This window comes from Budorcas taxicolor, chromosome 5, assembly GCF_023091745.1.
Source record: "Budorcas taxicolor isolate Tak-1 chromosome 5, Takin1.1, whole genome shotgun sequence".
Taxonomy (NCBI): Eukaryota; Metazoa; Chordata; class Mammalia; order Artiodactyla; family Bovidae; genus Budorcas; species Budorcas taxicolor.
The window spans coordinates 64257565-64282877 of NC_068914.1; the positions used below are offsets into that span (position 1 = coordinate 64257565).

The following is a 25313-nucleotide window of genomic DNA, read 5'->3' on the forward strand; positions in this document are numbered from 1 at the left end:
ACAAACTTATCTAGTTTTGGAAATCATATGCACTAAACTAACAAGTCAAATGCTACCTTACAAACTATTGCAAAGTTTAAACACTTAAAAAAGAACTTCACCTACCCCCAACTTTAGAAGCTATTAAATATGATAAGCCAGGAATGTTATCATACAGAAAAGCAGTGTAAGCAGAAGCTTTGTGCAACATGATTTTTACTGGTTTTCCTGGAAAGGTAAATGGGGTATTTGGGGACAAAACGTTGCATATTGCCAATTTACACTTTCCAAATTACAAATTTTAGTTTTGAGACTTTTAGGTTTGCATACACTATTCTTTCAAATAAGTCTTTCCAAATCTTTGCTTACATAAGCAGTTAGGAACTGGAATAACTCTGAACTAGTTATGCAATGTTGTCCGGTAACCAGGATGAACTGTTGCCACAACATCCATGGAGATATCCTCTCTGCATTGGCAAGTTTACTCTTTGTCTGTCCTTTCATTTTGTCAATACATCAGTATTTTTCAGATAGCATGTACCATATGACAACCTCCATGAAACTGGATTAACTTTTTTTCTTCCTAAAAGTAGGCTGGGGAATTCCCTGGTGGTTCAGTGGCTAAAACTCTGTGCTCAAGATACAGGGGGGCTGGGTTTGATCCCTGGTCAGGGAACTAGTTCCCACATGCCACAACTAAGACTCTATGCAGCCAGATAAATAAATATTTTAAAAAAATAAATAAATAAAAGTAGGCTGATGTGACCATCTTTCCAGAAGGGGAAATCAATGAACTTTGCTAAAAAATGCAAATCTAAAGGACACCTTGGAAGGAAGAGAATGTTTCGCCATTGTCCTCCAAGTCAGAGAAACAGTACAGTATCTCTTGCTTTGATTCAGCTGACCACTTTCTTGATCCCAGAAAAGAAGATAGGAAAATCAAAGGTCTTTTTTCTCTCAGCAGCTCCGCTGGTAAAATGATGCTGAACCGGGAGATAATCTCGGCCACCCGGAGATTACTCAGGGCTGCACCTTACTATCCCTGGAGACAGGAGATAGGGAATCCCACAGCTGACATCCAATCTGTCAGGAAATCCTCTTGGCTCTGCCTTCAAAATATCAATACATTCAGAATCAGATCACTTAAAACCACCTCCTCTGCACTCTGGATCAAGCAACTACTGCTTCCTGTCTGATCATTTCATAAGCTTCCAAACTGGTCTCTTTGCTCTCCTCCACTTCCTTTTCCCAGTACTTTGGCCACCTGATGTGAAGAGCTGACTCACTGAAAAAGACCGTAATGCTGGGAAAGATTGAGGGCAAAGAGAAGAAGGGGGAGACAGAGGATGAGATGGTTGGATGGCATCACCGACTCAATGGACATGAGTTTAAGCAAACTCCAGGAGACAGGGAAGGCTGGCGTGCTGCAGTCCATGGGGTTGCAAAGAGTCGGACCCGACTGAGCTACTAAACACCACCACCACCACCTTCGCCAGCTGATTCTCAGCATACTGGCCAGAGTGAAGCTGTTACACACCTGTCAGTCATGCCTCTTTCTCTGAAGGAAGCCCACCCCCGGGTGGTGGATCCTCCTTACTCTCAGTCTGGCCTTCTATCACTGCGCCCACTGGCCTGGAGTGCCTCCCCACATATGCTTCTGATCTGTTCACTTCATTCCTTCAGTTCCTTCCACAAACCTCACCTTTCCCGTGACTCCTGTCCTGAGCACACTATCTCAACGCACCCCTCTTCCTCCGTGAGTTCAGGGCTATCTACACCTTTGCACTGTTTCTGTCTACTATACTACATGGTCTATTTTTTAAATCTGTGAATTGCTTTTCTCCCCCTCTGGAATATAACGCAGGCTTCCCTGGTACAGGCACCTTTGGTTACTCAGGAAGTGTGGATTGAGAGCTAAAACTCTGTGCGGGCAGGTATGCTCTTGGCATTCTCCCACATCTGCCAGCCCGTGAGTTAGGCAATGTCAGAGACTCCAGATGAGACGGATGCCCTTTCCTTACCGTGGTACGTATCACATTTTCAGTCACTTCTGAGGCACCTACTTATACCTTGCTCTCCCCACCTGGAACGTCCCTATCAAAATTCTACCTATCTCCACTCAGGTCAAGACCCGGTCAAAGGTTTTTTTTTTTTTTTCTTTAAGAGACGTCTTCTTTCCTCTAGCCCATTCATGACCTTTTCCTGAATCCTTCTGTTAATAATCTTTCATTTGACAATCATATACCCGTGGCATTTGGACTTCCCAGGTGGCACTACTGGTAAAGAACCTGCCTGACAATGTAGGAGATGGAAGAGACGCGGGTTCAATCCCTGGGTCGCGAAGATCCTCTGGAGGAGGGCATGGCAACCCAATCCAGTATTCTTGCCTGAAGAATACCAAGGACAGAGGAGCCTAGTGGGCTACAGTCCATAGGTCATAAAGAGTTGGACACAACTAAAGCAACTTAGCATGCACTCTTGGCATCTAGTATTTTGAAACTGACACTTATACTGTGTTTTCTCTCTACCTAGGTTATAAGTTTCTTGAGGTCAGGCAGAAACCTTGACATCCTGTCTTCAGGATATCATGTGATGCCTCCATGCAGTTTGGCTTTAAATATTTTGACTGATGGAGCAAAAAAAAGAGACTGTAGACTCTGATTTTCTCCTGTAATGCAATTGTCAATTCTCAGTTATTTAAATAAATTTAACCTGGAAACTGTCCCTAATTCTAAAGAAAGACATATATATTACATTCATACTCTGTACAGTTCCCAGAGTAAAAAGGAGAAATGCAGTTCTCTGAGAAGAGTCCATTATTTTGATGGTCAATCAATGGAACATGAGCAAGATTGACAATTCTATTGTGGTCATTTGCTGGAAAAATAATAACAAAATACATCAAAACCTAGGAATGTAGTTCATCTAAAAATAACAATTTTAGTAATCTTAGTATTTGAAGTAAATTTTGCTTAGTATTTTTAAGAAATGCCACTTTATATAGACAATTGCTCCTTGAAAGCAAAGCTATGACAAACCTAAACAGCATATTAAAAACCAGAGACATTGGGCTTCCCTGGCAGGTCAGTGGCTGGGACTTTGAGCTTCTAATGCAGGGGGTGTGAGTTCAATCCTTGATTAGAGAACTAGAATCCCGTATGTTGCATTTCACAGCCAAATAAATAAAGTAAAATAAAAATGTAGTTCTTGTTTTTGTTTTTTTTTTTTACAGCGAGACATCACTTTGGCAGAAAGGTCCATATAGTCAAAGCTATGGTTTTTCCAGTAGTCATGTATGGATGTGAGATCTGGACCATAAAGAAGGCTGAGCACCAAAGAACTGATGCTTTCAAACTGTGGTGCCAGAAAAGACTCTTGAGAGTCCCTTGGACAGCAAGGAGATCAAACCAGTCAATCTTAAAGGAAATCAACTCTAAATATTCATTGCAAGGACTGATGCTGAAGCTCCAATACTTTGGCCACCTGATGCGAAGAGCTGACTCATTGGAAAAGATCCTGATGCTAGGAAAGATTGAAGGCAAGAGGAGAAGGGGGTGACAGGATGAGAGGTATGGATGGCATCACCAATTCAGTGCACATAAGTTTGAGCAAACTCCAGGAGATGGTGAAGGACAGGGAAGCCTTGTGTGCTGCAGTCCAAGGGGTCACAGAGTTGGACATAACTGAGTGACTGGACAACAACAACAGAGAAATCCCTGTCTTGCTTGCCTAGTGAGGAGAGGGGCTGAGGATGTAGCCACACCACATGTCAATCTAATGTTAAATGGCTCTGTACAATTTTGATGACAAAATCTTGGTCTATTTCTAAAAGAATAAATGAAAACATTAAAATACACAATGAGAATCTTGAACTAAATAATCTTCAGAAGATCAGTATTTAACAAGTGACAATGTAATTAGATTAAGATTCAGAAGTTTGAGATCATTTTTAAACTATGTCTATGTGACAGCCTTTACAGAAACATTTTTTTTTTTTAATCAACAAAGCTTTAAAGATGCAGATTGGGAACAGCTTATTTTGATCCTGAAATATTGTATCAAATTTCCTGCCTGGCATTAGAGACACAAGTGCAAGCCACAAAGATACCAGCTGTTACACTGTATCCCATAATTTCTTCTCTGTTGTAAGAAGGCATCAGAGCACAGATATCAATACACTAAGATCTAGAAATCTGCCTGAATGTAATATTAAATCAAGTCAAAACAGGAACAGAGCCAATTATTTCTTATATCATAAAAAGTCTGCTTTTATCCTATTAATAAATTTCACAAATTAAGTTTTAAACAGTAATCTTTTTATATCTCATCCTGATGAAAATGAATTTCTAAAGAAATGTTCTTCCAGTCTGCAAAAACTAAACAAATCTCCAAAATAAATAGTAACCACAATAACAAAACCCACCTTTAAATACTGCTTTTTTTGCTTCCAACATTTCTCTGGGTTTTTAAATTATAATCACATGCAAAGTTCACACCACACTAGTGCTTTATGCCAGAATAGAAACAAATATCCTTTACAATTATGCTTGTTGTGCAGAAGTAAAAGAACAGCAGCCAATACGTAGAGGAGATGACAGATTAAGAAATATTTACCGCGAAATTAGTGGGCTTCCCTGGTAACTCAGATGGTAAAGAATCTGCCTGCAATGCAGAAGACCCAGGTTCAATCCCTGTGTTGGGAAGATCCCCTGGAGAAGGGAATGGCAACCCACTCCAGTATTCTTGCCTGGAGAATTCCACGAACAGAAGAGCCTGGTGGGCTACAGTCCATGGGATGGTATCGAGTTCATGGGATCGCAAAGAGTTGGATACAACTGAGCGACTAACACATACCACTTAATGGAAAGGCAAACAATTAAAGTGATTTCACTTTAGTTTTCTAACCTCTTATCTATCAATAAGCTAAAAGAAAGATACACTGAAAATTTAAAGGAAAGCTCTTTAAAGATACTCTGTATAAAAATCTAAATGCTTCATGAGCATCTGTGTCTTCAGAAAATGTTAGTAAGAGAAATAAAATCAGGATTCTTTGTCTTGCTGGGAGACCAGCAGCTATCTTCCAGATTTTAGGTAGGATCTCATTAGCTTAATTCCAATCCAATTTATAACAAGTGAGTTTTTGTTTTCTGTTTTCTTGTTTATTTTATTTTTACATAGCATCGAGCACACAACTCAAAGTAACAGTGGAATCTTCCTTTTAAGACTTGTATGTTGGGCTGAACCATGGGAAATCACAGATATTAGATTGCTGTTGCCTACAAATGGCAACATCATATGATTCAATCTAACATTATCCCTTATGCAGATAACAAGTGCACTCTTCAGTCTTATTTATACTGTTTTGTAACACAACTGCAAACACCACTACATGTTTATTATAAACATTATCTTGCCTATAGAGAACAAGACTTGTGATGGCCAAGGCAAGGAGATGGATTGGGAGGTTGGGGTTAGCAGATGCAAACTATTGTGTATAGGGTGGATAAAATAAAAAGATAAAAACACAGGTTTCTGTGTAAAACAGAAACTATCCTCTCTGTGATAAACCATGATGGAAAAGAATATTTTTAAAATGTATATATGTGTATAACTGAATTACTTTGCTGTACAGCAGAAATTAACACAACATCATAAATCAACTACACTTCAATTTGGAAAAAAAAAAAAAAAGAATTGTCTTCTTGAGGTCCTACCTACTCTGTATTCCTCAGTCAGTTGCTTAGCCGTGTCTGACTCTTTGTGATCCCATGGACTGTAGCCCACTGGGCTCCTCTGTCCATGGGATTCTCCAGGCAAGAATACCGGAGTGGGTAGCCATTGTCTTCTCCAGGGCATCTTCCTGATCCAGGGATCAAACCCAGGTCTGCAACACAGGCAGATTCTTTACCCATCTGAGCCACCAGGGAAGCCCTGGCATTCCTGAGTTATAATGTAGACACTTGACTTTGATGCTTCTGCAACACCATCCGGGGACAGCCAGCCTGCTATCACTTGCTAGCTGGCATTTATGCGCACCTCCATAGCATACTATCGAGAACACCAGGATTCCTCAGGTCATGAGGCTTTGCAAAGTTTGAAGGGTACTGGCAAGGAGAGTGAGTCTCAAAGTTCAGACCAAAGACTTTTGATGATCTCTTGTATCTTCTGCTGCTGCTACTGCTGCTAAGTCGCTTCAGTCATGTCCGACTCTGTGTGACCCCAGAGACGCCAGCCCACCAGGCTCCCCCGTCCCTGGGATTTTCCAGGCAAGAACACTGGAGTGGGTTGCCATTTCCTTCTCCAATGCATGAAAGTGAAAAGTGAAAGTGAAGTTGCTTAGTAGTGTCCAACTCCTAGCGACCCCATGGACTGCAGCCTACTAGGCTCTTCTGGCCATGGGATTTTCCAGGCAAGAGTACTGGAGTGGGTTGCCATTGCCTTCTCCACTTGTATCTTCTAGGACAGAAATATCCAATTTTAGTCTACCAACTACCTCACAAGAAGGCAGCACATCTCAAAAGCCACCTATCTTTTGCTCTTCTTACTACTGGGGCAAAAACTCAACTCATCAGAATTTATAAATTTCAACAGTAGGCCTTTTGAGTAATTCATTGAACACAAATGTACTGAGTACCTACCATAAGCTAAGCACTGTGGCAAGAATTTGATGTCTAGTTAATTTTTAATCTCATACATAACTTAATGCAGGAATGCTCACAGGTTTATTTTATAAACATAAACATTGTAAGAGATAAGACCACAAACCTGATTGAGGTCCTAAGTGCATGCGTGCTAAGTCACTTCAGTTGTGTCCCACTCTTTGTGACCCTATAGACCCTATAGAGCCCAATCAAGCTCCTCTGTCCATGGAATTCTCCAGGCAAGAGTACTGGAGTGGGCTGTCATTTCCTCCTCCGGGGGATCTTCCCAACCCAGGGACTGAACCCACATCTCTTATGTGTCCTGCACTGACAGGTGGGTTCTTTACCACTAGCACTACCTGGAAACTTACCAACAATTCTTGGGATTCTCTTTGACAACCAGCCCCTAGGTTGACCCTCCAGCTGATTTCCTGTCTCTGGAACTTCTTATGACTGATCTGGGAGTCTTTCTGCATGGAATTCACCCTTAAAAGACCCTTTACTAAGCAGACTTCTTTCTGACACAGGATAGACTCAGGATAGACTAGTTCTCTGCAGAATTCCTCTACAATAAATACAATTCTTGAGATCTACTGGAAAGTTTATAATGTTGTAATGTCAAGGGTTTTTCTTGCCTTTTTTTTTTTTTTTTGGCCACATATGAATAATTTAGCCCAAATATTTAACTATACTGATACTATTTCAGTAGTGTTGCCAAAGACCATGCCATTCCTCCCATTTGTTTTTAGGACTAGTTTTGCTCTAATAGAATTGATGGCAGAAATGATCTGCCTTGCAAAGATTAAGCACACTCAAATTGAAAGGCTAAAACTCTCAATTTTTTAAGACTTCAGATACACTGATAAATTGTATGTATGCAAATACACCTTAATTTTTGGATTATCCATCAAGAGAGATGAACAAAGGAAAAGGACTACTTTTCTTACAGCTTCTAAGGAGAAGAGAAGTAAGTTTAGCACCTCTGAAAGGCAATTAGCAAAAAAGGAAATCTGTTCTCTAACAGCATGTGAAATGTCACATGGACTACCTTAACAGGAGATGAGACAGCATGGATTCTCCTGCCCTCAGGGTCCTCAAACTACTTTTCTGGAAACTGGTACTGCTCCCCCTGGTGGCAATTTAGACACATTGTAAGTTGACTTTTCATATAAGGTTTTTTCTAAACTGTTACCTACTTAGTCAATTTTATAATCTTTTCTCCCACATACTTTTTAAGGAAAATGGATTATGCCAAACAATTAAATACCACTTAAATGCCAAAGGAAACTTACTGTGGTAGAATCAAAAGAAAGGATGTCCACAACAGGGGGAGTGGAGGTCTGCAAATCGATTACATCAAGCTTTGGATTAATCTGCATATGTACATTAAAAAGGCTAATATTAGATTTTTATACCATAAGAAATTGGATGCCATTTGTAACAATCTAGAGGGTATTTCCTAATATATTCTAAAATATATTTGTATATTAGCATGGATAGAAAAATTTTAAATATTAGCCTAGCAAATCTATCAGTATATAAGAAAAGATCATTGTGACCAAGTTGAATTTATCCCAGGAATAAAAAGTTGCTTTTACATTTGAAAATCAATGGGATTCACCTAGGAAGGGCTATTAAAAATAAAATAAATGACCCACCTTAAAAGATGCAGAAAAAAATCCTAGCCAGTTCAGTAAGACAAGAAAAGGAAATAAAAGCATTAAGATGTAGGAATTGGAACAGAAGAAATAAAATTCGTTATTCATATATAATTATCTACAAAGAAATCACAAAAGAATCTACCACTAAATCATTAAAACTAACAAGAGTTTACTAGATCCAAAATTGATATATAAAATCAATGACATGTCTGCACTTTAGTACACAGAAAATGCAAATTTTAAAAAATCATAATTTATAACACTATAAAAATTTTAAAATACATCAGAGAAAAACCAAGATGCATAAGACCTTTATGGAAAAATAAAATTCATGTAAAGATATTAGAGAAGATTATTGAAAGTTATACCATAAACAGCTCAGAAGCAAAGCCCTGTATAAATGGAAAACAAATACAAAATAGAAATGGTGCCACAAATTGGTAGAGGAAGGATGACTTGTACCTGAGAAGCAGGCTCACTAAATAGATCCCTAACACTACATAAAAGATGGACAGCAGATAATTTATAAACCTAAATGGTATGTTAAAACTTCAAAGTTAATAGGAGTAAATGTGTAAAAATATCTTTCTGACATGGGGTAGAGAAGGATATCTTAAACTAAAGCTGCAAAAGTAAAGCCATAAGGCCGAAAAAATTAAAAATGGGTCCATCTTGTTTACACCAATATTAAGCATTTCTGTTTCACAGTGGATACCATAAGGTTATCAATCAGATAATGAACAGGAGGAGATGTTATGTTTGGAACTGGAAAAGGACAAATATCTAAAATATATAGGGGAAAAAAAAGAAAGAAAATATATAGGAAAAACCTACAAATCAATGTGAAAAGAACAGAAGTCCTAAGAAAACATCACAGGAAGCCTAACAGATATCTAGACTATGAAGAGATTTTCAGAAACATTAGTAGTAATTAGAAAAGGGAAGAGTAAAGCAAAATCCCACTTAAGACCTATCAGATTACAAAAGCTAGAAAGCTCAGTGATGTGCTGACCCTGTTTATAGAACATTTTTTGTAATGGCAAAAACAGGAACCACAATCTTGGAGAAACTAACACTACATTGTAAATCAATTGTCAATACAATAAATAAATTCAAGAAACAAACCACAATCAGAAATCCCCAAGTGTTTATCAACAGTAGAACAGATACATAATCATGGGAATTACTGTCTTAAATTCATTGGAATCTTATACAGCAGTGAAAATGAATGAAATACAACTATGCATAACAACATGTGAAAGCATGAATTCAGAATCCATACAAACAAATCTCAGGATTTTAATGTCAAATAAAAAAGCAGGTTATATACAAATATACATAGTATGATTCCATTATATAAAGTTTAGAACTATCCAAAATGAAATAATATCTAATTATTGATTCAAACATATATAGTAAAATTTAAAAGAAAAGCAAGGGAATAATAGAGTGGTGACTACTTTGGAGGAAGATTATTTCAGAATTTGGGAAAAAAAAGGAAAGAAACCACAAGGTCACTAATTATTTACACTAAACTATGAATATAAAGAAGTAAACAAAGGGCAACGAAGATAGCAGAAGCGAAGTGAAGTGAAAGTCACTCAGTCGTGTCTGACTCTTTGCAACCCCATGGACTATACAGTCCATGGAATTCTCCAGGCCAGATTCTTTACCAGCTGAGCTACAAGGGAAGCCCCCTAAAGATAGCAGAACTTGGTATCAAATGCTACCAACAGTGAGTGTACTGGTGAACCTCAGGAAGGGACTGTTGACTGAGAAAGGCTTCCCATGGAGCAGAGAGAGTTTAAGATTATTTCTTTAGAGAAGTTACGAAAACAAAAGCAGAGAGAGAGGGCCGGAGATGAGGTTATGAGCCTCCCCGAGCATAGAGGCAGAATGCTGACACAAACTGTTGCACAAGGTGGCCACCAGAGAGGGTGGCAAGGGTCAGATTGTGTGGGGTGAAGGCTTCTGGGGAGGCACAGAAGAACTGGAGGCCAAAATGCACATTAGAAAGATTATGCTGGCGGGAACACGTACAGTATCCAGAATAAAGTAGGGATATAACAGTGAGAACACTGCAGCAGTCAGGGGCTGTGGGAATAGGGGCTGAACCCGTGGTTAAGAGGAGTGGAATGATTTCAAAAGCAGTATCATGTTTGATCAGTACAGCTGAAGCTTTGGAAACATGAAGTATTTACATTTATCCAGCCACTTGTGTTACAGGCAGAGGGGTACACACCCAACAATCCCTATACTGCAATAAAGAAAGAATCAGAACCATACAAGACCATCTATTTGCCTAGGTTTTTTCTGGCCATTGCACAGAGCAGAACACACAGCTTCCCTCCCGTCAGCTCTGGGTCCAGAGTTGAGGCAAAGAAACCCGAGGCCGACCTGCTTTCCTTTCAACAGTGAGCTAGCTGTCCAGAAAGTGCTTGCAGACACCTTATTTTCTTTTATCTACTGCCACCTAGTGTAGATATGAAATTGTTTACCAATGAAAAATTCAATCTGCTTTTGCCATCTGAAACAAGAACTGCTCCAAAAGATGAAATCATACGGAAACGACCAGCGTCTCTCATAGAGAAATCCTTGAGCTTCTACGAGCTGGGAAATTCTTGCTATAACAATATTTTACTGTATCGTGCTACAAGTTGCTGCCACATTCATTAAGTGAAGCAGGAAAGTCTCACTAAGTAAAAGTTTACAGTCTTCTCCACAAAGAAAATATGCTGAGACAGTGACACTTACAGTTAAGTTCTTTGCAAGCTAATCTCCGTGAATATTAACAGCACCTTCTAGCCCTCCATTTTTATTAAAGGAAATACCGTTTCAATAACTACAGTTGCCTTGAAATGGGAATCAGCTGCCTCATGAGAGGCTGAGTTTTCCATCATCGAACAAGGGATTCATGCATGATGGAGGATTAATACAGGTGCCCTCACAGATTTCATCCCATGCCGAGGTTCTGGACAGTGAGGCGCTCATGAGCTAAAAGATTCTGAAGAGCAAGAAACACGTCCATCCTGTCCACTGTTGCATAATCTAAAGCTACTATGAGGTCCAGTATTTGTTAACAGGACGAAATTAAATCTCGATTCTATTGAACCACTGTATGAAAATAGTTAAAGGTACAGAATGGAACCAGAGTGACTGGTTGCAATTCTCATGTTGCTGCTTGCTAGCTCTAAGGTTTAACTTACATGGACCTCAATTTCTCATGGAATACAAATGGTGCTTACTTTATAGTTTTTAGGAAGACTGAATGACAGTTTATGTAAGGCAATTAGAATAATGTTGCATGTGTTAGATATTATTATCATTGATAATCTCTAAAGAACATTTTCAGAGGTACAAAACAATACATATACCACACCTAGAACTGAAATACAAAATTGGTAGAGGAGGTCAGTTTTATTAACCATAAATTAATGACACAATGTTTCAGCCTTAATAGAAGGTTGAAATAAAAACTCAATCTCAGACTCCAAGTCATAAATTGATCAGTTGTAGTTTTCAACTATGAATCGTGGCCAGACTACCACACAATATCTTTATATAGCTATTTGGTTAAACTTAAACGAAGTTTTCCTTCCTGCTCAATATCATACAGAATTTGCTATGCAATGTGGTGATTAAGGTAACTTCAAATGGCCATTATGAAATCAGAAACCAAAAAAACAATTATTGACAAAATCTTTTTAATTAACTTCAAGGCTATGGTTTTTCCTGTGTTAATGTATGGATGTGAGAGTTGGACTGTGAAGAAGGCTGAGCACCGAAGAATTGATGCTTTTGAACTGTGGTGTTGGAGAAGACTCTTGAGAGTCCCTTGGACTGCAAGGAGATCCAACCAGTCCATTCTGAAGGAGATCAACCCTGGGATTTCTTTGGAAGGAATGATGCTAAAGCTGAAACTCCAGGACTTTAGCCACCTCATGCAAAGAGTTGACTCACTGGAAAAGACTCTGATGCTGGGAGGGATTGGAGGCAGGAGGAGAAGGGGACGACAGAGAATGAGATGGCTGGATGGCATCACCGACTCGATGGATGTGAGTCTGAGTGAACTCCGGGAGATGGTGATGAACAGGGAGGCCTGGCGTGCTGCGATTCATGGGGTCGCAAAGAGTCGGACACGACTGAGCGACTGGACTGAACTGAACTGAACTGAACTGAACCCCTTCTTACTGGACATCGATTCGAGCAAACTCTGGGAGATAGTAGAGGACAGAGGAGCCTGGCGTGCTGCAGTTCATAGGGCTGCAAAGAGTTGGATGTGACTTAGAGAGTGAACACCACCACTACCAACCCTTCTTACAATAATATCCCGCAACACTCCTAGAATAGCTGTTTTGAAGCCAGTCTCCAAGATCTACCGCCATCCTTTAGAATGTCTCTATGTCTTCCCATCAAAATGTGCAAAAAGGTGGGGGAGAAAAGTGTCAGGCACACACTTTAAGTTAGTTCCTCCTTCGAGAAGGAAAGTTTGGTTTTGTCTGGGGGTTTGGACTATGTAGCCCAGCTCGTGACAGTCTGAAAAAGATGAAGTCAGTGTGAATTAGTGATGTGCCATTGCACAATGTGGACAGGGTTAAAATACCTTGTATTAGAAAAGAAAGAAGTTGTCTTATGTTTTAAATAAGACAGTGTGCCCAGGCCAGGAGCATTAACAAAGGCTCTGCAGTTAGATGAGCAGAAAGGACAGAGGAGGGCTCTGACACAGTGAAGAAGAAGATTTTATGCTTTCTGCCTTCTTTCATGTGACCTACATCTCTCATTTATTTTAAAAGCAATCTGCCCATCGCCCTCTCTAACCGTGTTGCTGCTAAGTCGCTTCAGTCGTGCCCGACTCTGTGCGACCCCATAGACGGCAGCCCACCAAGGCTCCCCCGTCCCTGGGATTCTCCAGGCAAGAACACTGGACTGGGTTGCCATTTCCTTCTCCAATGCATGAAAGTAAAGTCGCTCAGTCGTGTCCGACTCTTCGCGACCCTATGGACTGCAGCCCACCAGGCTCTTCCGCCCATGGGATTTTCCAGGCAAGAGTACTGGAGTGGGGTGCCATTGCCTTCTCTGCTCTAACTGTGTAGGAATTAGTAATTTTTATGTGTAGTCAGCTGGTACCCAAGGTCTAAGACTCCATAAAATTCCACACCTTCAAACAAGTGGTGCCTTTAAAAAGACTGGCAAATGGATGACTTTTGTAAAATATCAAATAATTTCACTCAGAAGATTGAGATTATGTGATTCAAATCAGCCTAATAGAAAACACAATAAAATACAAATCACAGGAATACAGTGTTGCTTCAAACTCAGAAATCAAACCCTTCTAGTTACTAAAAAAAGAGGAAGCTGGGGAAATTAGATCATTTAGATGCTATTTATTTCACATTTTCTAATAATATATTTTTCTTCTTTTAATTGAGGAATTTTGACCTCAAAAAAGGGGGGTTGCTAGTTTTCAATTATTTCCAAAGGCACATATTACTTTGCCTAAAGCTTTGAAAAAAAAGTTTAATCCATCAAATTTAGTATTTCAAAGTAAAATTTGCTTATCTTAAATAATACACAGTACAACTTCTATTCTGATTCACACTATTCTAAGTGACATTTAAAAAGTAACAGCCTTTTAGCTCTATGAGAGATTCATAGACATTAGGTTGAAGCCTTTAAAAAATAATTTGATATTTAACAATTATTTATTCATAATGTTAAAGATGTTCTCTGTCCAGAAAACTTTATACCCTTGCTTTACTCTAAGAGATTTTATGGGAAAAAAATGAACCGTACATTGTTCTTATGCAGAATCCTTTATCACAAAGTCTCTGGCATTTTATGTCATGAAATCTGAATTTTGACAAATGTAAGCCATACTGTATACTTAGTTTTAAGCAGGTAATAAATGCAAAGTCCTCAGGTAGTAACTGATAGGTAGTAAATGTCCAATACTCACTACTACTGGGCATCTAGTAAGAATGAAGCCTTTTGCTAAATATAAAAAATAAAAACAAACTGGAGTTGTAAGAATATCTTTTTGTACAATCTATATACTCTCTCAGGACATGGCTCTTGTCGCTGTCCTATATACAAGCCATACTTAAGAGTGTTAAATCATAATTACTTGTTACACTTAGGGAAACAGAACATTAGTTCCCCCAATCATCTTCCATAACTAAGAAAAGGAAAAGAAATGGATAACGACTCTATGAATTGGTCTCTGATCTGCTAGTATTAGAAACTGAATTATGTATCCAGACATTCACTTTCTCAGAAGTGCCATTTTCAAAAATTTTCTTGGTAAATAAATGATAGATGACAATTGCTACTGAAACTTTATTTTAATCCCCATTTAGTAAATATGTATGAGTGCTTACAGGCTTCCCAGGTGGCTTAGTGGTAAAGCATCCACCTGCCAAGCAAGAGACCTGGGTTTGATCCCTGGGTTGGGAAGACTCCCTGGAGAAGGAAATGGCAACCCACTCCAGTATTCTTGCCTGGGAAATCCCACGGACAGGAGAGCCTGGCGGGCTACAGATCACAGGGTCACAAAAGAGTTGGACGTGACTTTGCGACTAAACAAGAGCAACAAGTATTTACAGAAAATTTAAACTGTACGCGAAGGCTGACTTTCTCAAGGCAACAAACATAATCATTCAGTCCCAGTGTTCAAGATTCTACACCAAGTAATTGAGCTGTAACTCCAAGACGAAAAGCCAGCTTTTAATAGATTTTTAAGTGTCTATGTGAAAAATATGGGTATAGAATGGTTCTGCATGGCCTGGGTCATCCTGACCTAGCCATACAAAGCAGCCCAGCTAGTTTTACTGCTTTCTGGCTGGACTGCCAGAGCAGAGCTACTGAGAGAACTTGTTGACATCTTAAAGAAAGTCGAGCACTCTTAAGTGGCCTACGGGCTGAGAGTAAATCACAGAGAAAATGGCTTGAGTCCCCAGAGCCGAGGCAGTGTGATATCATGCAAGTATCACTAGATTAAGAGTAAGGAGACCTGGGCTCAGCCTGCAGCTCTGTCACCTGTAGCTCTGGAAAGGCAGGTGGCTGAATGGACAAGAGGACAGCAGCAACGCTGCTGATGAGGCCCAGCCAAGCTACAGAAATACTAGAATGAAAAACACCAAGAGTCCATAAGATCAGCGTGGGTAAAACAAGGAAACTCAAGTGAGAATATGTTTCACATATACTTGATGTGAATGCATTTGATCACAGGGGATCAACAAATGCATCTATAATTGTAGAAACTGAAGCAAAATGTGATAAGCCAGAAATGACAATATATTCTTTCTATCAAAGAAATAAAAGCAGGAGAACCAAGATGGTGGAAAAGTAGATGACATGGAGTGCATCTCTCTCCACAGATGCATCAGGAGTACATCTAGAAACACAACACTTCTCACAGAACACTGGCTGAATACTAGCAGGAGTCCTTGGCCACAGGAAAGGACCATACAGATCTGTGCATGACTGGGTAGGATGAAAGAAAGGAGGAGAAGGAGGAGAGCACACAGGGCCAGACCTGCATCTGGGGGTAGGGGAGCTGAAGTAGGGGAGAGGCTCCTGCTGTTGGTTCTGAGTTTTTAGGGTTTTTTTCCTTCCGTTTTCTCTGATGTTGTGGTTGTTGTTTTTATTATTATTATTATTTATAGTCAGGCTTTTGGGACTTTTTTTTAATCATACTTTTTACTTCTTTTGTATATTTCTACTTCTACTTTGGCTTTCTGCTACACTGTCTTTTTTAATTTTGTGTTGTTTTCTGTTTTCTTTTGGGGGTTTGTTTGGCTCTTTTTGTTGATGTTGTGTTAATATATACAGATTTTTTTATAAATACTTCTATTTCACATTTGCTTTTCTGAATTTTTTTTTCTTTTACCATTTTGGTCTTTTTCCCTTTGCTTTGTTCCTCAGCTGGCACTCTGCTTTCTGTTTTGTGCTTTAGTTTTGTCTCTAATTGGTGGGTTTCACTTTTGCTTTCTTTCGTTCGTCAGGTTGCTCTCTTGTAATCTGCTTTCTGTTTTAGTTTCATGTGTGTGTATATGTGTTCTTTTGTTTTTGTCTCTGCTTATCTAATTTTGCTTTTACCTTTTGTCTGGAGTTCATTTTTTTTAAATTTTTAAATCCCCTTTATTGCCATGACAAATGGCTTACGGGGTCTTGGTTCACTAACCAGAAGTTGGGCCTTAGCCTCTAGGTGGGAGTGTTGAGTCCTGGACACGGGACCACAAGAGTACTCCTGACTCCAAGCAGTACTATCAGTGAGAACTCCCACAAAAGCCTCCATCCAAATTCAAGACCCAGCACCACTCAACTGTCGGCAGCACCCAGTGCTGGGTGCCTCACCCAAAGAATAAGCAAGACAGGAACACAATCCCAACCAGCAGCAGGCAGGCTGCCCATAGATACCCCAAAACATACCACCTTACACAGCCGTGCCCATCAACAGGCAAAAACTCACTTCCACTGACCAGACTGCAGGCACAAGCCCCTCTCAACGCAAAGCTTACACAAGCCACTGGACCAACCTCACCCACCAGGGGCAGAGACTGCAAGCAAGAGCTATGACCCTATAGCCTGAGGACAGGAGACCTGCAACACAATGACACAAAGTGAAAAGACAGAGAAATACTGCACAGTCAAAGGAACAAGGTAAAAACCCATAAGACCTACAGACAGTGGAGCTGCAAAAACAGAGAGGAAATAAGCAAACTACCTGAAAAAGAATTCAGAATAATGATAATAAACATGATCCAAAAATATCAAAAGTGGAATGGAGAAAATGCAAGATTCTCTTAACACATTTAGCAAGGACCTAGAAGAAATAAAAAATAAATAGTGATGAACAACACAATTACTGAAATTAAAAATACTGTGTAGTTAAGTCGCTTCAGTCATGTCTGACTCTTGGCAACCCTATGGATTATAGCCCACCAGGCTCCTCTGTCAATGGGATTTTTCAGGCAAGAATCCTGGAGTGGGTTACCATGCCCTCTTCCAGGGGATCTTCCCAACCCAGGGACTGAACTCACATCTCTTTTGTCTCCTGCATTGGCAAGCAGGTTCTTCACCACTAATGCCACCTGGGAAGCCCAAAAATACTCTAGAAGAAATTATTAATAGAATAACTGAGGCAGAAGAACAGATAAGTAAGCGAGCTGGAAGATAAAATGGTAGAAGTAACTACTGAAGAGCAGAATAAAGAAAAAAGAATGAAAAGAATTGAGAATAGTCTTAGGAGACCTCTAGGACAATATTAAACTCACCAACATTTGAATTATAGGGGGCCTAGTTGAAGAAAAGAAAAAGGGTCTGAGAAAATTTTTGAAGTGATTATAAGTGAAAATTTCCCTGAGAGGAAAAGAAATAATCAAGTCCAAGAAATGCAGAATCCTATACAGGATAAACCCAAGGAGAAATGTGACAAGACATATTCATCAAACTAACAAAAATTAACCACAAAGAAAAATGTTAAAAGTAGCAAGCAAAAAGCAACAAATAATATACAAGGGAATCCCCATAAAGTTATTAACAGGTGATCTTTCAATAGAAACTCTGCAGGCCAGAAAGGAGTGGCAGGATATACTTAAAGTGATAAAAGGAGAAAAGCCCTACACCCAAGATTACTCTTCCCAGCAAGGATCACATTCAGATTCAATGGAAAATCAAATCTTTACAGGTAAGCAAACTTAAAAGGAACCAGAGATCAAATTGCCAACATCTGCTGGATCATCAAAAAAGCAAGAGAGTTCCAGAAAAACATCTATTTCTGCTTTACTGACTATGCCGTGGATCACAATAAACTGTGGAAAATTCTGAAAGAGATGGGAATACCGGACCACCTGACCTGCCTCTTGAGAAACTTGTATGCAGGTCAGGAAGCAGCAGTTAGAACTGGACATGGAACAATAGACTGGTTCCAAATAGGAAAAGGAGTACGTGAAGGCTGTATATTGTCACCCTGTTTATTTAACTTCTATGCAGAGTACTCATGAGAAATGCTGGGCTGGAAGAAGCTCAAGCTGGAATCAAGATTGCCAGGAGAAATCTCAATAACCTCAGATATGCAGATGACACCACCCTTATGGCAGAAAGTGAAGAGGAACTAAAAGCCTCTTGATGAAAGTGAAAGTGAAGAGTGAAAAAGTTGGTTTAAAGCTCAACATTCAGAAAACTAAGATCATGGCATCTGGTCCCATCACTTCATGGGAAATAGATAGGGAAACAGTGTAAACAGTGTCAGACTTTATTTTTGGGGGGCTCCAAAACCACTGCAGATGGTGACTGCAGCCATGAAATTAAAAGACACTTGGTCCTTGAAAGAAAAGTTATGGCCAACCTAGACAGCATATTGAAAAGCAGAGACATTACTTTGCCAACAAAGGTCCATCTAGTCAAGGCTATGGTTTTTCCAATGGTCATGTATGGATGTGAGAGTTGGACTGTGAAGAAAGCTGAGCACCAAAGAATTGATGCTTTTGAACTGTGGTGTTGGAGAAGACTCTTGGGAGTCCTTTGGACTGCAAGGAGATTCAACCTGTCCATTCTAAAGGAAATCAGCCCTGGGATTTCTTTGGAAGGAATGATGGTAAAGCCGAAACTCTAGTACTTTGGCCACCTCATATGAAGAGTTGACTCATTGGAAAAGACTCTGATGCTGGGAAGGATTGGGGGCAGTAGAAAGGGACGACAGAGGATGAGATGGCTGGATGGCATCACTGACTCGATGGACGTGAGTCTGAGTGAACTCCTGGAGTTGGTGATGGACAGGGAGGCCTGGCGTGCTGTGATTCATGGGGTCGCAAGGAGTTGGACATGACTGAGCGACTGAACTGAACTGAACTGAAACTTTAAAGAATTCAGCACCACCAAACCAGCTCTACAACAAATGCTAAAGGAACTTCTCTAGACAGGAAACACAAGAGAAAGAAAAGATCTACAAAAACAAACTCCAAACAATGAATGGTGATAGGCTCATGCACTCGGTGGCCCAGTGGTAAAGAATTCGTCTGTCAATGCATGAGATGCAGGTTTGATTCCTGGGTCGGGTGATCCGCTGGAGGAGGCTATGGCAATCCACTCCAGTATTCTTACCTGGGAAATCCCATGGATGGGAGCCCGCTGGGCTGGAGTCCATGGGGTCACAAATGAATTGGACATGACTTAGTGACTAAACAACAACAACAGTAGGATCATACATGTCAATAATTACCTTAAATGTAAATGGATTAAACAATCCAACCAAAAGACACAGATTGGCTGAATGGATACAAAAATAAGACCCCTATACCTGCTGTCTACAAGAGACCCACTTCAGACCTAGGGACACATACAGACTGAAAGTGAAGGTCTGGAAAAAGATATTCCATGCAAATGGAAATCAAAATAAAGTGGGTATGGCAATTCTCATATCAGATAAAATAGACTTTAAAATAAAGACCATTACAAGAGACAAGGAAGGACACTACATAATGATCAAGGGATCAATCCAAGAAGGAAATATAACAATTATAAATATATATGCTCCCAACACAGGAGCATCTCAGTACACAAGGCAAATGATAACTATAATAGTGGAAAGAATAACGCAGTAATAGTGGGAGACTTAAACACCTCACTCACACCAATGGACATATCATCCAGAAAGAAAATTAATAAGGAAACAAGTCTCAATGACATATTGGACCAGACAGACCTAATTGATATCTAGAGGACATTCCATCCCCAAACTGTAGAATACACTTTTTTTTCAAGTGCACAGGGAACATTCTCCAGAATAAATCACATCTTTGGTCACAAATTAAGCCTTGGTAGATTTAAGAAAATTGTACTTTTTTCTGACCACAGTGCAGTAAGATTAGATATCCATTACAGGAAAAAAAAGAACTGTAAAAAACACATGGAGGCTAAACAGTAAGTTTTTAAGTAGCCAATCAGTGAAGAAATCAAAGAGGAAATAAAAAAATACCTAGAAATAAATGACAGTGAAAACACAACAACTCAAAACCTATGGGATGCAGTAAAAACAGTGCTAAAAAGAGGGAAGTTCATAGCAATACAAACCTACATCAAAAATCAAGAAAAATATCAAATAAACAACCTAACCTTACACCTAAAGCAACTAGAAAAAGAAGAACAAAAACTCCAAAGTTAGTAGAAGGACAGAAACACAAAGATCAGAGCAGAAATAAATGAAATAGAGAAAAATAAAACAAATGCAAAGATAATAAAACTAAAAGTTTGTCCTTTGAAAAGATAAACTTTACATAAAAAATAAATGGATAAATCTTTAACCAGACTCATCAAGAAAAAAAGATGGCTTAATAAAATTAGAAATGAAAATGGAGGATTTACAACAGACAACCAGAAATACAAAGATCATAACAGACAAGAGACTATTTATTATATACCAATAAAATGGACAACCTGGAAGAAGCGGACAAATTCTTAGGAAAGTAAAACCTTCCAAGACTCAACCAGGAAGAAGAAGAAAATATGAACAGACCAATCACAAGCACTGAAATCGAAACTGCGATAAAAAAATCTTCCAACAAACAGAAGCCTAGGGCCAAATGTCTTCACAGGCAAATTCTGTCAAATATTAGAGAAGTGCTAAACCTATCCTTCTCAAACTTTTCCAAAAAACTGCGGAGGGAGGAAAACTCCCAAACTCATTCTAAGAAGCCATCATCACCCTGATATCAATACCGAAGACATCACACAAAAAGAAAATTATGGGCCAATATCTCTGATGAACAGCTATCCTCAACAAAATACTAGCAAACAGAATCCAATAACATGTTAAAAGGATCATACATCATGATCAAGTGAGGTTTATCGCAGGGATACAAGGATTCTTTAACATACACAAATCAATCAATGTGATACACCATATTAACAAATTGAAATATAAAAACAATATGATCCTCTCAATAGATGTAGGAAAAGTTCTCAACAAGATTCAATACCCATTTATGATAAAAAACTCTCCAGAAAGTAGGCATAGAAGGAACCTACCTCAACATAATAAAGGCCATATATGACAAACCCAGAGCAAGCATTCTTAATGGTGAAAAAGTGAAAGCATTTCTTCTAAGATCAAGAACAAGACAAGGATGCCCACTCTTGCCACTATTATTTAGTATTGTTTGAGAAGTCCTAGCCATGGCAATCACAGGAAAAAAAGAAATAAAAGGAATCCAGACTGGAAAAGAAGTAGAACTCCCAGTGTTCGCAAATGACATGATACTATACACAGAACACTCTAAAGATGCCACCAAAAAATTACTAGAGCTAATCAATGAATTTAGTAAAGTCTCAGGATACAAAATTAATACATAGAAAAATCCCTTGCATTCCTATACATGAACAACAAAAAGTCAGAAAGAGAAATTAAGGAAACAATCCTGAGAAGACAACCCTCAGAAAAGGAGAAAATAATTGCAAACAAAGCAACTAACAAAAGATTAATCTCCAAAATAACAGTTATAGCAGCTCAATATCAGAAAAACAACCCAGTCAAAAAAACGGGTGAAATGCCTAAACAGACATTTCTCCAAAGAGCCATTTCTCCAAAGATGGCCAGCAAACACATGAAAAGATGCTCAACACTGCCCATTATTAGAAAGACACAAGTCAAGACTCCCGTGAGGCATCACCTCACGACGGTCATAATGGGCATCATCAAAAATCTACAAACAGTAAATGCTAGAGAGGCTGTGGAGAAAAGGGAGCCCTCCTGCAATGTTGATGGGTATGTAAATTTATACAGCCACTATGGAGAGCAGTATGAAGATTCCTTAAAAATCTAGGAATAATACTACCATGCTGCTAAGTCACTTCAGTAGTGTGCGACTCTGTGGGACCCCATAGACGGCAGCCCACCAGGCTCCCCCGTCCCTGGGATTCTCCAGGCAAGAACACTGGAGTGGGTTGCCATTTCCTCCTCCAAATGCAGGAAAGTGAAAAGTGAAAGTGAAGTCGCTCAGTCGTGTCCGACTCTTCGCGACCCCATGGACTGCAGCCTACCAGGCTCCTCCATCCATGGGATTTTCCAGGCAAGAGTATGACCCAGCGATTCTACTACTGGGCATATACTCTGAGAAAACCATAATTCAAAAAGACACATGTACCCCAATGTTCATGGCAGCACTATTTACAATAGCCAGGACACGGAAGTAAGCTAGATGTCCATCAACAGATGAATCAATAAAGAAGCTGTGGTACATATAAACAATGGAATATTATTCAGCCACAAAAGGAATGAATTGAGCGAGGTGGATGAACCTAGAGCCTGTTGTACAGAGTAAAGTCACTCAGAAAGAGGAAAAACAAATATCGTATATTAACATACATAAATGGAATCTAGAAAAATGGTGAAAATGGAATTTCTTACAATCCATTTTGAAGATATAAAACATATACCACCATGTATTTACACATAGTATGACCTTAATAAATATTTGTAGAGTCCAGGAATATATAATAAAAAAGCAAATGATATTACATTCACTTAATGTTCTGACCTGCCTCCTGAGAAATCTGTATGCAGGTTAAGAAGCAACAGTTAGAATTGGACATGGAACAACTGACTGGTTCCAAACTGGGAAAGGAGTATGTATGTCAAGGCTGTATATTGTCACCCTGCTTGTTTAACTTATAAGAAAAGTACATCATCAGAAATGCTGGACTGGATGATGCACAAGCTGGAATCAAGATTGCCAGCAGAAATATCAATAACCTCAGATATGCAGATGACACCACACTTATGGTAGAAAGCGAAAAAGAACTAAACAGCCTCTTGATGAAAGTGAAAGAGGAGAGTGAAAAAGTTGGCTTAAAACTCAACATTCAGTAAACTAAGATCATGGCATCTGGTCCCATCACTTCATGGCAAACAGATGGGAAAACAATGGAAACAGTGACAGATTTCATTTTGAGGGGCTCTGAAATCACTGCAGAGGCTGACTGCAGCCATGAAATTAAGACACTTGCTTCTTGGAAGAAAAGTTATGATCAACCTAGACAGCATATTAAAAAGCAGAGACATTACTTTGCCAACAAAGGTCCGTCTAGTCAAAGCTATGGTTTTTCCAGTAGTCATGTATGGATATAAGAGTTGGACTATAAAGAAAGCTGAGTGCCAAAGAATTGATGCTTTTGAACTATGGTGTTGGAGAAGACTCTTGAGAGTCTCTTGGACTGCAAGGAGATCCAACCAGTCCATCCTAAAGGAAATCAGTCCTGAATATTCATTGGAAGGACTGATTCTGAAGCTGAAACTCCAATCCTTTGGCCACCTGATGTGAAGAACTTACTCATTGGTAAAGACCCTGATGCTGGGAAAGACTGAAGGCAGGAGGAGAAGGGGACAACAGAGGATGAGATAGTTGGGTGGCATCATTGACTCAATGGACATGAGTTTGAGTAAACTCTGGGAGCTGGTGATGGACAGGGAAGCCTGGCGTGCTGCAGTCCATGGGGTCGCAAAGAGTTGGACACAACTAAGCGACTGAACTGAACGGAATGTTCTTATTTTCAACACATTATCCTATTATTACATTTTACAATAAATGTTGAAATAATTGTTTTTTAAAAAAGTGAGGAAATGATAATACAATAAATGGCACAAAGATGAAGTAAAGCACAAGGGTAAATACTTTATTTAGAAGGTCTGGAAAAATGGTTGAAAAGGACAAAAATTGAAAAGTTGAAAAGGACAAAAATTATAGCAAAGAACTGAAAATAAACACTACCATGGAAAAACAAGGAAAGAAATCCCAAAGATGTGACCAGATTAAACAAAATCTAGAAAACTGTCCAAAGATATCATTTTTTTCTAAAAACTTACACGAGTGTATACACACACACACACATACACACACACACACAAAAAACCCTGAGAGTAACAGAAACAGCTGAGCTAAGAGAGAAGACCAAGACGGACGAAACCAAAATTAAAGGACTGACAGCGGGTGAGGGGCCCAGGAACCATGGAGAGGAGTCAGACCACAGCACGAATAACAAGCATGAAGTGGCTGGGAACTGCCACTCAGGAATCATATCTTAAAAATTCAAAACATCTACTCTAAAAACAAAGAAAGATTCTGCCAATGATTGGGGGAAAAAATTCAGATGAACAGACAATAGCGATTCCTGATTTTAGCTCTTGCTGAGACAAAAAAATGCAAAATGGAAAGAAACAGACTAACACCAGCTAAGTATCCAGCAAAGACAAATTTACAGCTAAATAGACAATTATATGTTTGAAAATACATGTTGGCAAACAGTAAAATGGTCCCAATTACTAGGTGTAATGCTTAAACCTCTTCTTACTGTTCATAAGACTTGCTTCAAGATACCCATTTCAATAATTGCCCTAAAAATTCTTGCCTTTCAGCTGTTCTCATGACAGCTATCACATGAGTTTCCTAAACACGTCTCGAACACAAACTAGCTCAGACTTCACAGTCAGAGGCCTTAGATTCGATTCTTCCTTTCCCATTATTATTATCATCACAGTTTTTAAGTTTTATTTCTAAATCTTCAAGCTGCAAATATGAGACTTTAGCACTTTATATACTACTCAATTTATAGTTTTATTAGTGAGTATAATTGTTTCTTAAAGTGTTGTTGTTTTAAAGGAGGACTAGGCTTTATATAATTAAGTATAATTCCAAGCATATAGGTCGCCAATAGTCCCAAAATGTACACTTACAAATGGCAGGGAAAATACTCGTGAAGTACTCACTTCAACAGTTTCAGTCCTTCCCTCATGGGGATGTGGTGTCCTTGGGTAGATATCGAGCAGATGTGGTGGTGAATCAAAGTGCAGTCTTTTGAGGTTTTTTTTACTAACATCTTTATAATTCAGTTCATCAAAGTTAGTCCTCCATAATAAGACCTATAAAAATCAAGTTGGCAGTTATTGATTTGCAAGTACAAGTAGTAGAAGGAAATTTTTAAAAAATGAACATATAGAATAGGCTCTCAAAATAGTTAGGAAGGCTAGATATATTTTCCT

At 39.1% G+C, this 25313-nt stretch overlaps 1 protein-coding gene across 1 annotated transcript in view; it reads right to left on the minus strand.

Moving 5' to 3' along the window:
* The window catches only part of POC1B (POC1 centriolar protein B), a 104636-nt gene that overhangs the window by 28088 nt on the left and 51235 nt on the right, over window positions 1-25313 (minus strand). Inside the window, exons 9-10 of the mRNA XM_052640477.1 lie at window positions 25041-25193; window positions 7913-7993 (exon numbers count right to left, since the gene is read on the minus strand). Of these exons, the coding sequence (XP_052496437.1) occupies window positions 7913-7993; window positions 25041-25193 (234 nt within the window). The remainder of the gene's footprint in view (window positions 1-7912; window positions 7994-25040; window positions 25194-25313) is intronic.